General features: G+C 41.5%; 3 protein-coding genes across 3 annotated transcripts; 2 read left to right on the top strand and 1 right to left on the bottom strand.

Moving 5' to 3' along the window:
- Positions 1-141: 141 nt before the first annotated feature.
- LOC117619529 lies at positions 142-4,703 on the bottom strand. Its single transcript, XM_034349509.1, has 3 exons — positions 2,983-4,703; positions 2,107-2,546; positions 142-1,958 (listed from the first exon to the last, which is right to left on the bottom strand). The coding sequence occupies exons 1-3, from the start codon at positions 4,459-4,461 to the stop codon at positions 467-469; spliced, it is 3,411 nt and encodes a 1,136-aa protein (XP_034205400.1). The 5' UTR covers positions 4,462-4,703; the 3' UTR covers positions 142-466.
- A 3,131-nt stretch (positions 4,704-7,834) lies between these two features.
- On the top strand, positions 7,835-9,754 carry LOC117618727 (probable acetyltransferase NATA1-like). Its single transcript, XM_034348434.1, has one exon. The coding sequence runs from the start codon at positions 7,904-7,906 to the stop codon at positions 8,621-8,623; it is 720 nt and encodes a 239-aa protein (XP_034204325.1). The 5' UTR covers positions 7,835-7,903; the 3' UTR covers positions 8,624-9,754.
- Positions 9,755-10,765: 1,011 nt separating this feature from the next.
- LOC117618726 (lysM domain receptor-like kinase 3) lies at positions 10,766-12,386 on the top strand. Its single transcript, XM_034348433.1, has one exon. The coding sequence runs from the start codon at positions 10,997-10,999 to the stop codon at positions 12,194-12,196; it is 1,200 nt and encodes a 399-aa protein (XP_034204324.1). The 5' UTR covers positions 10,766-10,996; the 3' UTR covers positions 12,197-12,386.
- Positions 12,387-14,228: the final 1,842 nt, after the last annotated feature.

Raw genomic sequence — 14,228 nt, 5'->3', positions numbered from 1 at the left:
TTCATGAGGAGTTTCTTAGAACATCGATGCTAGATCACTAACTACTGAATATCTTCGTTGTTTTACTGGAGTATTGATGTTCCAAACTAGTAGAGATGCGACCTATTAAGCCATTTACCTCTCTATTCCAAACTCCAAATATAATCATCAAAATAAGCTTGTATTGATTGCAAAGGATGAATCAGCTTACAAATTATTACAATCTTGTGGTTACAAATCCAACCTACAGAGAATGTAAAACGCCCCAAAAATGCATTTCTTGATCCCTGATACAACAAAAGAATACAAGGTAAAAGAACTCGAGAGATATTTACAGTAGAGTTTATTCTGGGTGCAAAAAAATTACCCTTCTCTGTACGAACAAATATGGGGAGAAAAATTATAGAACAAAATGCTGATGACCTTCATAGCAGCACCGATGATAATCCTGATGTAAAGTACTTGCAAGGTAAAAATGAATAAATTTCTATGCCAAAAATAAAGCTTCCAAATAATCATCAGTATAAGCTAAGCACGGCCAGTGATCAGTTCGAATTCGGACTAAAGTTGAAACATCGGACACTTCCATTTGGAAGAGGAGATGGAACCTCGGTGGAAGAAATATCAAAATAAGAAAGCAACCCATGTTTCTTTTACGGATATTGACAGTACTGTCCCTTTCATCTTCATCGTCGGTGTACGTAAGATGAAGAGGGCCTCTATCAAAATCAGTCCCTGAGCTAGTAATATCAAGGGAAGAATCTGAGGCTGCATCCTTCCAGATGACGTTCCTAATGATTCCTGCATCCTTTACAATATTAACAAGTGGTTCACCAATCACACTTACCACAAAGGGTGCCAAGTAGCGCTCAGTAGCCTGAATCAAAGATGATGCAGGGACTTCAAGTAGCTTCACTGATCGCGTACCACTGATTGCTGTAACCCCTTTGCCTCCTTTCAATTGAAAGGTCTCCCGTGCAGTGTTGGCAGTACCACATGCCTCCCAAAGAGCAGTGAACAAGTCTAAGTAATAAACAGGTGTGGCATCTTCCTGGATGTCAGGCGGTACAATAGACTTGAGAAACATATCCTCTATGCCTACAGTGATACTGTGAAGCTGACCACTGATTATCTGACCATTTTCTGCATTTGTTTCAATGGAAACATCAATTAGACCAGGTGTTGGTTCTCGTGGTTCCAATTCAATTGCTACTGGAGCTCTAAAGCTTTCCTCTTCTCCAGATCCATTTTCTACAGGAACAATAGCTAATGAGGCTGTCTGACCAGACACATCAGTTTTTCTGGGAGGCTCACCAAGAAGAAAAGGTATATGATACGATGCAATAGGCCCATATGGTGCAGAGGACGAAAACTTTAGCACGGTTGCATATAAAGCAGGAAGGGCATCTAATTCATCTGAAACACCAGCAGGGGAATCAACTCCCCATATTCGACTGAAAGGTTCAGATTCAAACCTCAAACTACAAGATAGTCTAACCTTAAGTCCTGGCATATGTCTAAAATCAGGAATGCATGAAAAATGCCTCCTCAATGTTCCTAATATCTCTGAAATCTTTGAATCCGTCACACGCAATGGTTCCTGTGGTCGATCAATTATAGGAGCTTCTTCAATAATTTGGACATTACTACTGTCCTCAACATTACTACCGTCACCAATCTCACTATCCTCTATTATGGGTTCAATGTCCCTGATGCCTTCAAGGTAACCAGGTTCAGTACTTCCAACACCCAAAGATGATAAAGACAAGGACCAAGACTGTTTGACTAGTAGGGGGATTACTCGCTCAAAATGGACATATGAGGAGATATTCCTAGATTTCTTGAGACTCTGAGAAAAGCGAGGAGCCTGGACATTGAAACTGGAATGTGAAGATGGTGAAATACCGAGTTGTTCCCCAAGATTCAGCATGTCCCTGAGCTTCTTTCCCGGCACGCAGATCAAAATTCGAAGGTAGATCCTGCAAAAGGCCATGATGAATGAACAACATCAGCTAATAGTGGGTATTGACAATATTATGAAAATTGTATATTGTGCCCATACAAACAAAAAGGTAAGATCTGAAAGGAAAAAAGAAAGAAGAGCAGAAGCAAGTTTCTTAATCATACCTTGCATTGTCACGAACCTCCAAATCAGGAAAGTAAAGGCAAGTAAATGCCAAAAGACGAGATAGTCTAAGGAACAATCGAGAGCTATTGTGATGCATCAGCAAGGTTCGACAGATGCCAAGAACTCTGCTTCCCTGAGACCATGATCTCAGTCCTGTATATGGGCCATGTTTGCCAACAAGGAAGGCCATGAACTTAATAAGAAGCTCTAGCAATCCTCGAGGAGGAATTGTATCACTTTCGGCAATTCTATCAAATATTGGAAAGAAGGAAACCAAGTTATAATCCAATTTCACTTTTGGAAGCAAATGCCGATCAAATGTCTGAAGCAGGCGCTCTCCCAACCAACGGTGCTTTTGACAACCCAACAAGCGATCAGTCAAAGCAACTACCACTGGAACCAATCTCCGACACTCCAACATCAGGTCCACCAGCATCCCCTGGAAACAGAAATTTGGAGACATTAAAACTGGCACAGATATAAAGGTGAACTCACCTTTCACAGTTCTCCCAAATTTTAGACATCAACTACTGTGGTAGATGACCTGGCAATTTCTTAGTTGCTAAACATAAAACAATATTACATCAGCTTATATCAATAATTTGGTCCACCTTGTATTCCTCATAAACAATATATGCACATACAAGCACTGAGACGAATCCAAACACATCAACTAATCCATAAGCGGAACAAAGGAGCAAGATTGATTCTTCTGAGATTTTAATTCATTCCAATTCAAACTCAAAGCTCAGGGGAAAGCTAATGTATTATCCAAAACCTACTAACATCTTCAACTATAAATAGCAAATTTCACATAAATGTCTTTTTATTACAGCAGAACATATGCAAGGAAACTGAGGAAGAGAGAAAACTACCTGTATGGTACTGAAAGTGGTGGAGTCCATCAGACTTCTAGTGGTGGAAGGATCATTGTCTGAATGAGATGATGCCCCAATCAAGAACCTATGCAAAGTTCGAAATGCCACTGCAGTCTCAGTGCTCCCCGGAGGTAACCATTTGAATGCTGATACACAAACAAGTCCATCTTCGAACAGCTTCACCACCAACTTATCCTTCACCCCACCATTCTCAATCAAAACAGTTTCCGATTTCAAGACATCAGCACAAACCGAGCAAAAGGCAAGCAGGTCAAGCTTCATCGCTTTCAAAGCAAGCGGGTCGAACACACTCGGATAGAATCTCGAACCCATATCAACAATGGTATTCACTTTCTTAGCCTCCCTTTTCAACACCAACTGACCAAAACCCAACAACCAATGCACTGCCAGCAATCGAAAAACCAAGTGGTGCTGCGATTCTCTGGATAGTAACACAAGCCTGCTCACAATGTCACCTTCTTGCCCATCAAACGCGTCCCAGAACCTCGGGTACATGGTCAGAACGACATGGGCGAGCATAGGATCGGACGAATAAACCATCCCAAAAAATTGCACCTTAAGCATGGAGGCTTGGAGATCCAATGCCGCCGCGATTGGCATTATCAAAGCCAAGAACTCAACCATCGCACACGGCGTCAACACGTGCGGCCACTCTAGCAAAAACGCCATCGCCCTCCTCAGCTCCTTGTGATTCAACCCGCCCGGACCCGTCCCATTCTGCGGAGCACTAAACGGCACGAGAGGCACCGTCGTATTGAGAATCGAAACGCCGAGATTTCTAACGACGATGTTGTGAACGACGGTGGTGAACAAGAGAATGTAGCTCTGCGCAGCGTGAGTTCTCTCGTTCTGGGAGAGACTCCATAGATGTCCGCCGATTTCGGAGAGCAAGCAGGGGCGAGATTTCTCCAACTCGCGAAGGCACTCACACGCGAGCGCACGCGCCTGACGGTCGATGCCGTGATTGGGACGGTTGATCACCGTTAACAGAAGCTCCACCAAGCCCTCGACGGTGGCGATTGGAACGACGCCGTCATCGTCATCGAGGGAGACGACGATGGAGGTGACGGAGAGCATCATTTGCTCCTTGAGCGCGAAGGTGATGTGGACCCCATCGGGCGGGGTCTGGATCAGGGCGCGTAGGGTTTCGATCAGACGGTGGAGGACTTTGCGCAGCGAAACGATGTCGGTTCCGGAGCTGGCGGTGGTGAAGAGCGGGTCGCAGAACTCTTCGAGGAAGGTGATGACGTGGAGCTTGAGGGGAAAGTCGCGCCTGGCGAGAGAGGAGAGGGCTTGGTCGAGGAGGGAGAGGCGGATTGGGTGCGCGGAGGTCCATTTGTGTTGCCGTGCGCCGCCGTGCTGGAAGTCGTCAATCAGTGACTCCCAGTCTTGGAGCGAGAGCGGCTTTAACGGCGGCGACGACGGTGGAGCTGCCTCTGGCGGCTTATCGGTCATGCTTCAGCTACTGCCCTAGCCGCCGACCTCAACACAACAGTACTAAAGCTGAGCTTGGGAGATTCGGCTGGCTTGGCTCATGGAGATTTACATCAGATTGAGAGTTGAAATCAAAAGAGAGGGAATTTGAAAATTTTCAGAATTTTGGAAATTTGAGTCGAGGATTTTGGATTTTGGAGGGTGAGAGCGCCACACCGGTTCGGGAGGGTCGAGTGTGAAGAAGAGTGTGAGTTGGCTTTTTCCAGTGGTCTAATTTTCTAATTTTGGTAATATAGAGTAGAATTTGCCATTGCCGTGTCTTAATTTGGCATTTGGAGAGTGACTGACGATTCTCAATTCTATTTACATCCTTTAAATTACAACTCACATCCCCATTTTACCTTTATCATTTTCTACTTTTTATTTTCCAAGTTTTTAAAATTAAATTACTTTTGGAGCTATTATTGTCACTCAGAAAAAATGTATTATGCACTCAAGTAAGAGATTTATAGATCAAGTAATTAAGAAATTTAGTTATGGACGCACATTATGTATTCTGTTTGAATATTCTTTTTTTTTATTATCGCTTGTATTTATAAAAAAATCTTCATTACACTATTTACCCGTAATTTATTCTTTTTTTAATTGTCAACGACAATTTCTTTGCTTCATTTACTTAAAGAAGAGCAACATCTCCAACTCTCGAAAATGTTGTTATTCACTTTTCATTTCTGATTATTGTATGACGTATGTTTTTACATATGCAATTAGCTAATGAATTTTGAAGAAGCCAAATAAGACGTCGAGTGAATTGATGAATATGTGTAGTATTTTTCATGTTCTAAGTAAATAAGTCACTCCCGTCCCAAAAGGAATTGGTTTCTCATCCTATTTATCATAGACATGTTTTTTTTTTTGGCTTTTTATCATAAATGGTCTTTCACGTTTACGAAATTATCACAAATGGTTATTGAGGTTTTTTTGTGACACTAATAGTCCTTAATGTTTGGGCTTTTTATCACAAATGGTTCTTGCCGTTATAAATTCTATTAAGTGTAATGTGGAAGATAAGTGGAGCCCACATGTCCAATCATAATGTGACATGTGGATAAAAAATAATTAAATAATGAAAATTCCATTTATTTTTCTGCAACTTTTCATCTCCTTCCTTGCTCCGTCTCTCTCCTCCTCTGCCCCTGCTCTCCACCCTTTGCTCTCCATCTCTTCTCCCTCTGTTTTTTTTCCCTCTGCCACCTGCAAGAAAAAATATAAGATATACAGTTGCTCTCCATTTCTTCTCACAACCCGCAACCCATGCCCAACTCGCCTACCATCTCCCTTTGTTTTGCACTCCTCCTCTGTTTTTTATTAAACCTTCCAGATATTCAACCTTCCAGCTTCACTCAAGCACAACCCAGAAAAGCAAACCAAAAGAACTCACTTTCAAGTAGATTCCAACTCCACAAAGAACACGAAAATGAAAGTTCAACAGTACATGAGGAATATTGTAGATGTTTGGTCACTTTCAAATCCATCCATGGTTTATCACAACATATAATTTACATCCTGAGTCACAAAAGCTCCTTCGTCCTCCACACACAGCATGAAATGGGCAAAGTGGATTTGGAAATTTAAGTAGGATTGTGGAACATTACAAGGCCACACTTGAACTTGAAATAAAACCCACTTGCCTCACCATTATTTCGACTAAAATCTAAATGCAAAACACAGTATTTTTTTGTTTTTTCTCTATAGCAGGCACTTACAAGTTATAAAAGAAAAGAACCCAGACAAAGCATTGACGGTCATTTTTTTCCTAGCTAGTTCTCGCGCCATCTCTCTCATTTCCTCTGGTGACGGAGATCTCAGCGCTTCAGGAGAATACACAACATAAGAATGCTGCAGACCAAAACCTAATAGCTTGAGTGAAGGGTGGGCATGGGGTGGTTGGGTTGTAGAGGCAACAAAAAAACAGAGGGAGAGGGAAAGCATAAGGAGGAGAGAGGGCAGAGGAAAAGAAAGAGAGACGGGGGGAGAGAGAGAGAGGCTAAATGGTTTTTTAATGGATTTTCATTTAAAAAATTATTTATTTATTTATTTAATCCACATGTCATGATGTGATTGGACATGTGGGTTCCACTTATCTTCCACCTCAGACACTTAACAGAATTTATGACGGTAGGGACCATTTGTGATAAAAAGTCCAAACACTTAACAGAATTTATGACGGTAGGGACCATTTGTGATAAAAAGTCCAAACATTAAGGATTATTAGTGTCACAAAAAAATTTCAAGAACCATTCGTGATAATTTCGTAAACGTGAAGGGCTATTTGTAATAAAAAGCTTTTTGTTGTTGTTGTATTTATATTTGGGAAAAGGAATTGGCTTGAATATGTGTACTGGCCCAAACAGATACGTGGAATCAATGAATTGGTTGCAAGAAAAGAAAAAGGATAGGAATTAAAGAATTACAAAGTCGTATTTGAGCAAATATAATACTGCTCATAATTGTTGAATTTATTCACCTCTTAATATAATTAATCTATATTTGATAGTTTTTGTTGAGGTTGGCAAAAAGTTCTCTTATTATAATATAGAGATGCCAGAATCTGTGCTTAGACTTCTAAACAAATATAAATAAAAGAAAACAAAGTCTACTCCTACTTCCCTTTTCCCCTTCCCCTTTTAGAAAAAGACTCACGAAATTGTGGATAATGAAGCAAACTTTGATTCTACCTCTCAAGAACACCGGAACATAAAATTCAAGATCAACTGTTATTTCATTGTACCAATAAATTTTCTCTTAAGAAAACAAGATTAAATGAAGAGAATGTGAATATCATCCAATGTGTTTATATAGAGGGAAAATTGGTGTTGAATTTTTTCAAACTTTGTACAATTATGACATAAATTGACATTTTTATGATTAATACCTAAGAGCACTTCCACCTATTTGTCATTGTAAAAGGCAAAAGGAGGCAAGGGCTGTTTAAATTTATCATTAGACCGAATTGACTCCGATAATAAAAATTAGATTTTTGTTCAAATTTGAAGTAAATTTCTCATATACTGTAATAGCGAGATATAATTAAAATATCATCTAAACGAAACTATTTTGATTGTCATGAGTAAACTATTTAACGTAAAAGATGAATGGAAATACATAAAATTCCAAATTGAATGTTGTAATTCCGGTGGTGATGATTGCACATAAAGAAAATAAATCTCATTTATGCAAAGTTTCTCTTTATCTCTCGAATGCTTAGCTTAAAAGACACGAATTTGTTCTAACGTGGCGGGAGCAAAATCGTTGGATCCGTTTAGCGGGCAGGATTGAAAGCCTGCTCACAACGAACTCCATTATAATAACCGTTCCCACTTCTCCGCAGCCCTCACTACTCATCACCAGTACGATTTTCCCAAGCTCTCTGAAAACCGCAAGCGTAACCCAAAACCCAACAATGGCCGCCGCCGCACCGCCACCACCACCAAGCCCAGCCCCAGAGGCACCCAACGACGTGCCCCAAGGCTCGACCCCAAGGGGCCACCCACTCTTCGCCAGAATCCGCTTAGCCCACCCCACCGACGTCCCCCACATCCACAAGCTCATCCACCAGATGGCCGTCTTCGAACGCCTCTCCGACCAGTGCATCGCCACCGAGGCCTCTCTTTCCTCGACCCTCTTCACCTCCCCACCCTTCCAGTCCTTCACCATCTTCGTCCTCGAAGTCTCTCACACGCCTTTCGTCGAACACCTTCAGTACAACAACCCAGCCTACCCGCCCATCACCAAAGTCGTCAATCTGGACCTTCCGATTAACGACCCAGACCGCGATTTGTTCAGATCCAACGGTGGGGTTCTTGGCGGCGATGCCTGCGTTGCTGGGTTCGTGCTGTTTTTCCCAAACTACTCGACTTTTCTGGCGAAGCCTGGGTTTTACATAGAGGACCTGTTTGTGAGGGAGTGCTACAGGAGGAAAGGGCTTGGGAAGATGCTCCTTTCAGCTGTGGCTAAGCAGGCTGTGAAGATGGGGTATGGGAGAGTGGAGTGGGTTGTGCTTGACTGGAACGTGAATGCTATCAGGTTTTATGAGGAAATGGGTGCTAAGATCTTGCAGGAGTGGAGGATTTGCAGGCTCACTGGTGATGCTCTCAATGCTTATGTTAATGCCCAGCTCTAGCTCTAGCTTAGGTAATTTCCATACCTTTTTCGTTGGATTTAGAATTCAGGAAATGAAATGAAATGGAAGAAAATGTTAAAGGCTAGCCCGCCTTAGATTGTTCCTTCTTGTGTATTTTCTTTTTTCTTCTTGTCTGTTTGTTTCTGGGTTGAGATGGAAATGTGTGTGTGGGCTAGGAAGATTATGACTGAGGAGGCAGTCTTGTAGAACCCTTGTTGTTTGATTTGTTCTACTGTGTTTTTTAATTGCTTTGCTCTTTCGTTTCTGTGTGTTTTTTTTTTTTTGTTGATTTTGCCTTTTTGCCATAAGTCGAGCCATAAATGAAAATTCTCATGTTTGGACTTCTAATATTCCTTGATTAGTGGCTAGAACGTTCTTGGGAATTCTCTTTTTCTTTCGTGAGGATCAAAGTAAGTGAAAAGACCCAAACTTCATTCCAGAAAAAAGGAAAAAAAGAGAAGAAGAGGGGCCCAAACTTTGATCACCGGAAAGAGAAGAGAGACTTTCTCCCACCGCCCCCTCCCTTTTTTGCCCTTTTTGTTATTTTGGCTCGTGTTGCCGACGTCAAAGAAGTCTATGGGATATTTCTTCCTACCCTCTGCGGAACTGGCGAAGCCTGGGTTTTACATAGAGGACCTGTTTGTGAGGCAGTGCTATAGGAGGAAAGGGCTTGGGATCTGTGACTAAGCTGGCTGTGAAGATGGGGTATGGGAAATTGGATTGGCTTGTGTGCTTGACTGGAATGTGAATGCCATCAGGTTTTATGAGGAAATGGGAGCTAAGATGGTGCAGTGTGGAGGATTTGCAGGCTCAGTGGTGATGCTCTCAGTGCTTATGTTAACGCCTAGCTCTAGCTTGGGTAATTTCCATGCCCTTTTCTTTGGATTTAGACCTCAGGAAAGGAAATGGAAGAAAATGTGGATGGCTAGGCCTAGGCCTAGATTGTCTCTTTTCTTATTTTCCCCGTTTCTCCGTGTATTATGTTGCAATTTAGGCCCATGATATTGGCTCGTGTGGTCGACGCCAAAGTTTATGGGATATTTCTTCCCACCCTTTGCGTGCTTGCTGGGATTTATTGTAAAAATTATAATGGTCGAAAGAATATCTGTGTAAAACAGATATTTTATTTTATATTATCTATCTATCAATCCTCTTCTTTCTGTTGGCAAGTCAATCCTTTTTTTATTTTTAGGATCACTTAAGCTACAAATTTTTAATATTTTTTTTTCTTCTTTTGTTTTTGTTCATATTTAATACATATTTCAGCTACGCTAACACGATTCTATTTTTCCTCCTCTTAATAATTATGTGGCAATGGCAACGGTATGGTGAAGGTCAGTTTCTTCTGCCTTTTTTTTAAATTAGAGAATAATAAAAATAGTAATAAAAAATCTGCTTATTGTTCTCATTCTTGAGTCTTGACCCGAATGCGGTGCTTGTTCATCAAATTATTTCATCCCAGCCGCAGACATAACATAATAATGAATTTAGGATTTGACCGACGTAAATAAAAACCTCTTTGGCTGCTGCTACGTGGCATGCTAGATTTGAGCCGCGTCACATAGATATCGCCACGTTGCGTAGTTGAAGAGTCCTCTCAAAATATGGTCATCGCCCCCTACAAATTTTTGACCACATAGTATTTTTTATTTTATTTTATAAACACACCCCTCCTCTAATCTTAGTTCAAATTTCTCTTATTTGTTTTTGTTTTGTTGCTCTTAACAAAAAAATACTATCGTCTTTTGTAATTTTTTTTTAAAAAAACCAAATTATTAAACTGATCAACAATATATATCGTCATGAGTATTTATGCGAGTCAAGTTTGAGATCTTGAAGCAAGTTAAGATAAATACCATTAAATCAAATGTTAGTTCATCGTAAGTTAGGATTGTTTGCCTAATCTGTTAAATTATTATTATTAACAATATAGCGAATATATAGGAGAACTAATAATTATTGTTTTGTTGGACAGGAGAACCAATAATTAGGAAGATAAAAAAAGGCCATCCTAAGCCCAACCATTTGCCAACATCTTTTTTTATGATAAAGATTATTGTCGTCTCTCACTTGGTCACATGATGTGCATAAAGTAAGCTTGTAGTTTCGAATAATTTATAATATCTATTTTTTTTTTTTTTTTTATCCAAAGTGGTTGGTCTTCTTCTTCCCCTGAAGTCAGGTACTCGATCACAAAATATTGACAGGGACGCAACTCATATACTCTCTAATTTATTCATCACATCACATCCTATTTTTATACGTTTGAACAAAACCGGCGCAAAATTTAATCCGAAAATCCCAATTCTGCTATTACATGATGCCGTTGCCGCAACCACCACCACCACCGTCACCGTCAACCCCTTCGTCCTGATGTGCTGGACCAAAAAGAGCACGCAGGCGATTGAGCCCAAGAGCCCCAACAAATCCCGAACCCCAAAATCCTCCTCCTCCTTTCCTGTAGCAGAGCCCTACTCCACCACTTTCAGCGCCAACGAGAACAACTCCAGCTACAACTTCTCCTCCAAGTCCTCCACCTCCTCCATCGCCTCCCTCAAGTCCCTCAAATCTTCTCTCCCCGAAAACCCCATCATCTACGACATGTCTGAAATCCGCTCCGCCACCGCCAACTTCCTCGCCCGCCGCCTCTCCTCCTCCTCCACATCCTCCTCCTGGCGCTGCTCCCTCCGCGGCAAAGACGTTGTCGTTTTCCAGCGCAAGTCCCGCCTCCCCATCTCCCTCGCCGACCTCCAACACCGCCTCGCCCAAATCTCCAAATCCAACCACACCAGCATCATCAAGCTCCTCGGCGCCTCCCTCTCCGGCAGCTACGTCTACCTCGTCTACGAATTCGTCGCCGGCGCCACCCTCGCCGATTGCCTAAGGAACCCTAAGAACCCGAATTACACCGTTTTGCCCACGTGGCTCTCCCGGATGCAGGTCGCCACCGACCTGGCCCACGGCCTCGATTACATCCACCACAGCTTCGGCCTCAACTCCACCTTCGTCCACAACCACATCAAAAGCTCCAGCATCATCGTCTCCGACCAGGAACACGTCGTGCTCAACGCCAAGATCTGCCATTTCGGCACCGCGGACCTCTGCGGCGAGAACCACGCTCGGTCGACGAAGGTGGAGGGCACCAGAGGTTACATGGCGCCCGAGTTTCAGCTCAGCGGGACCGTGACGCAGAAGTGCGATGTCTATGCCTTCGGGGTTGTGCTGCTGGAGCTGATTTCAGGGGAGGAGCCACTGAAGTACATGATGGATGACAATGGCGGAGATGGAGTGTATAGGAGGGTGAGTGCGATCGAGACGGCGAGAGAGGCGATAAGGATCGGCGGCGGCGGGGTGAGGAGGTGGGTCGATCGGAGGTTGAAGGACTCGTTTCCGATGGACGTGGCGGAGAAGATGGTGATGTTGGCGTTGGAGTGCGTGGCGGAGGATCCGGACAGGCGACCGGATATGGGTCGGGTTGCGGGTTTGGTATCGAAGCTGTTTTTGGAGTCGCAGAGTTGGGCTGAGAAAATGGGCGTGCCTGTTGACATGTCGATTACATTTGGCCCCCGATGATATTGCTATTGGTTTTTTGGGTTCAATTTTGTTTTGGAGTTTTGGGTTTTTTGATATTTTTAGGTTCATCACAAATTGTGAAGAGGGATTGGGGGATGCTGTATACTTGTATATTTGATTTGATGCTGTGAATAATTTCACATGCAAAAATCATTCATTAAGCTCAAAGAACTGACTGAAAGTTACACAACTGTTATCTTGAAATGGTTTTTTTTTTTTTTTAAAAAAAAAAGTTTAGTTGACATAATTTTTAGCTCTAAACAGGCTACGCCACTTTTGTTAGCATCATTCTTCTCTTGAAATGTCGGTGTATGCATCGGCGGGAAGGAGGATTAGAATAGGTTAAGAGTTCAAGGCGGGAAGAGGAATTAAGATTATAATAGGATAAGAGTTCGGTTAATTTAGAATGATTAATTTTGGATTCTGGGAAGAGTGTTTAAGATTAGAATAGGTTATGAGTTTAGTTAATAAACGAAGCCAACATAGTCATTGTCTGGTAAGTTTATGCAATCCATGAATTAGAGATATTCATATATAAAAAATTAAAATTTTGAGAAAATCTATGTTGCTTCGATTATAAAATATAACTATGTAAAGCTAACGAGAGTTGGTTGAGTTGGTAATGATCGTTCTTTTCACTATTAAGGTCTAGATTTGAATCTCACTGTTAACAATCTCTCTTAGTAAATAATCTATAAAAATTGAAAAATAAGCTAAGATTCTCTTTGTAAATCCTTAAAAATGCATTGATATGCCCTAGTCTTAAGACGTGTCTACACAAACAGGTTGACAATAATGGAGGAGATGGCTACAGTAAGTCAAGTCTCTACGGTCTTGGGTATTTGTGGAAAAATAATAGCACCTTAAATTAGGAGCAACCATATAAATTCCATTTTGACTCTGCAAAATGGATAATAATTAATAATTAATGGCTGCGGCTGACAGAAAACTTGTTTAAGTTATTATGCTGCTTGCTAATCAATTGTTATCTATACGAGTATTCAAATTCAAGCATGCATATGTCATGAGTTTGCCATTTAATTATTCGGCGCACACCAGAAGCCTAATACAAGCAGATTGTGTTTCCGTATGAATATTTATATTAGCCTTTTGATTTTCAAATGACAATATTAGTCTGTTGGTATTGTCTACGTAATACCGTTTACATAACCGACTTTGAACCGCCAAAGCTTAAGAAATCGAGCATGGTAGCTCGGATGTTGCAGAGGCGCATAGGCTCGCTCTGGGGTTGTGTTGTTGGAGCTGATTTCATGGGGAGGAGCCATAAGCTAGCCATTGAAGTGCATGATTGATGGAAATGGCGTCGGTGGAGGGTATACGAGGGTGAGAGGGAGACGGTGATTAGCGGCGGCAGTGGTGGGTCGATCGTAGGTTGAAGGACGTGGGTCGGGTTGCGGGTTTGATATCGAAGCTGATTTTGGAGTCTTAAAGTTGGGCTGAGAAAATGGGCGCGCCTATTGGATTTTGGGAATTTTTATCTTTTTTAGGTTGTATTATTGATTTGATGCTTGTTGAGTGAGTTAATTAGGGTAATCAAAGTGATTTGTTTTTTTTAGATATGCCACATCAATTAAATTTATAAAGTATATTTAATAAAAAAAAGTTTATTTACCAATTTTTTTAAAGTGTTAATAAATTATAAAAGAAAAGAAAATGTTAAATAAATTGATGTGGCTATCCATCTCATTTGTAAGAACCCAAACCAAAATATCTAAAAATTAAGATTTCTTTATTCTAGCCAAAAGACGATTTTGCCCTCGCATATTTTAATGGAGGAAAATTTGACTTTTTGATCGGAAATGAATTTGAAAATTTCGTTTGCGCCGTTGCGTAGAGCACGGCGAAACGAGTCCGTAGACACGGAGTAGACCCGAATCGGAGTTCTAACGAAGAAAATATGATCAAAATACCGCGAAGGGCAAGATGGTAATTTGGAAAAGTCAGATTTTTATCTCTCCCTCTCCCTTCTCTCTCCTCAGTTCTCTCTTCTCTCTCCTCTCTCTCTCTCCTT

The sequence above is a fragment of the Prunus dulcis genome, chromosome 2, assembly GCF_902201215.1.
Source record: "Prunus dulcis chromosome 2, ALMONDv2, whole genome shotgun sequence".
Classification (NCBI taxonomy): domain Eukaryota; kingdom Viridiplantae; phylum Streptophyta; class Magnoliopsida; order Rosales; family Rosaceae; genus Prunus; species Prunus dulcis.
The sequence above is the reverse complement of the archived record's forward strand: the minus strand, read 5'-3'. Positions and strand labels throughout refer to the sequence as shown.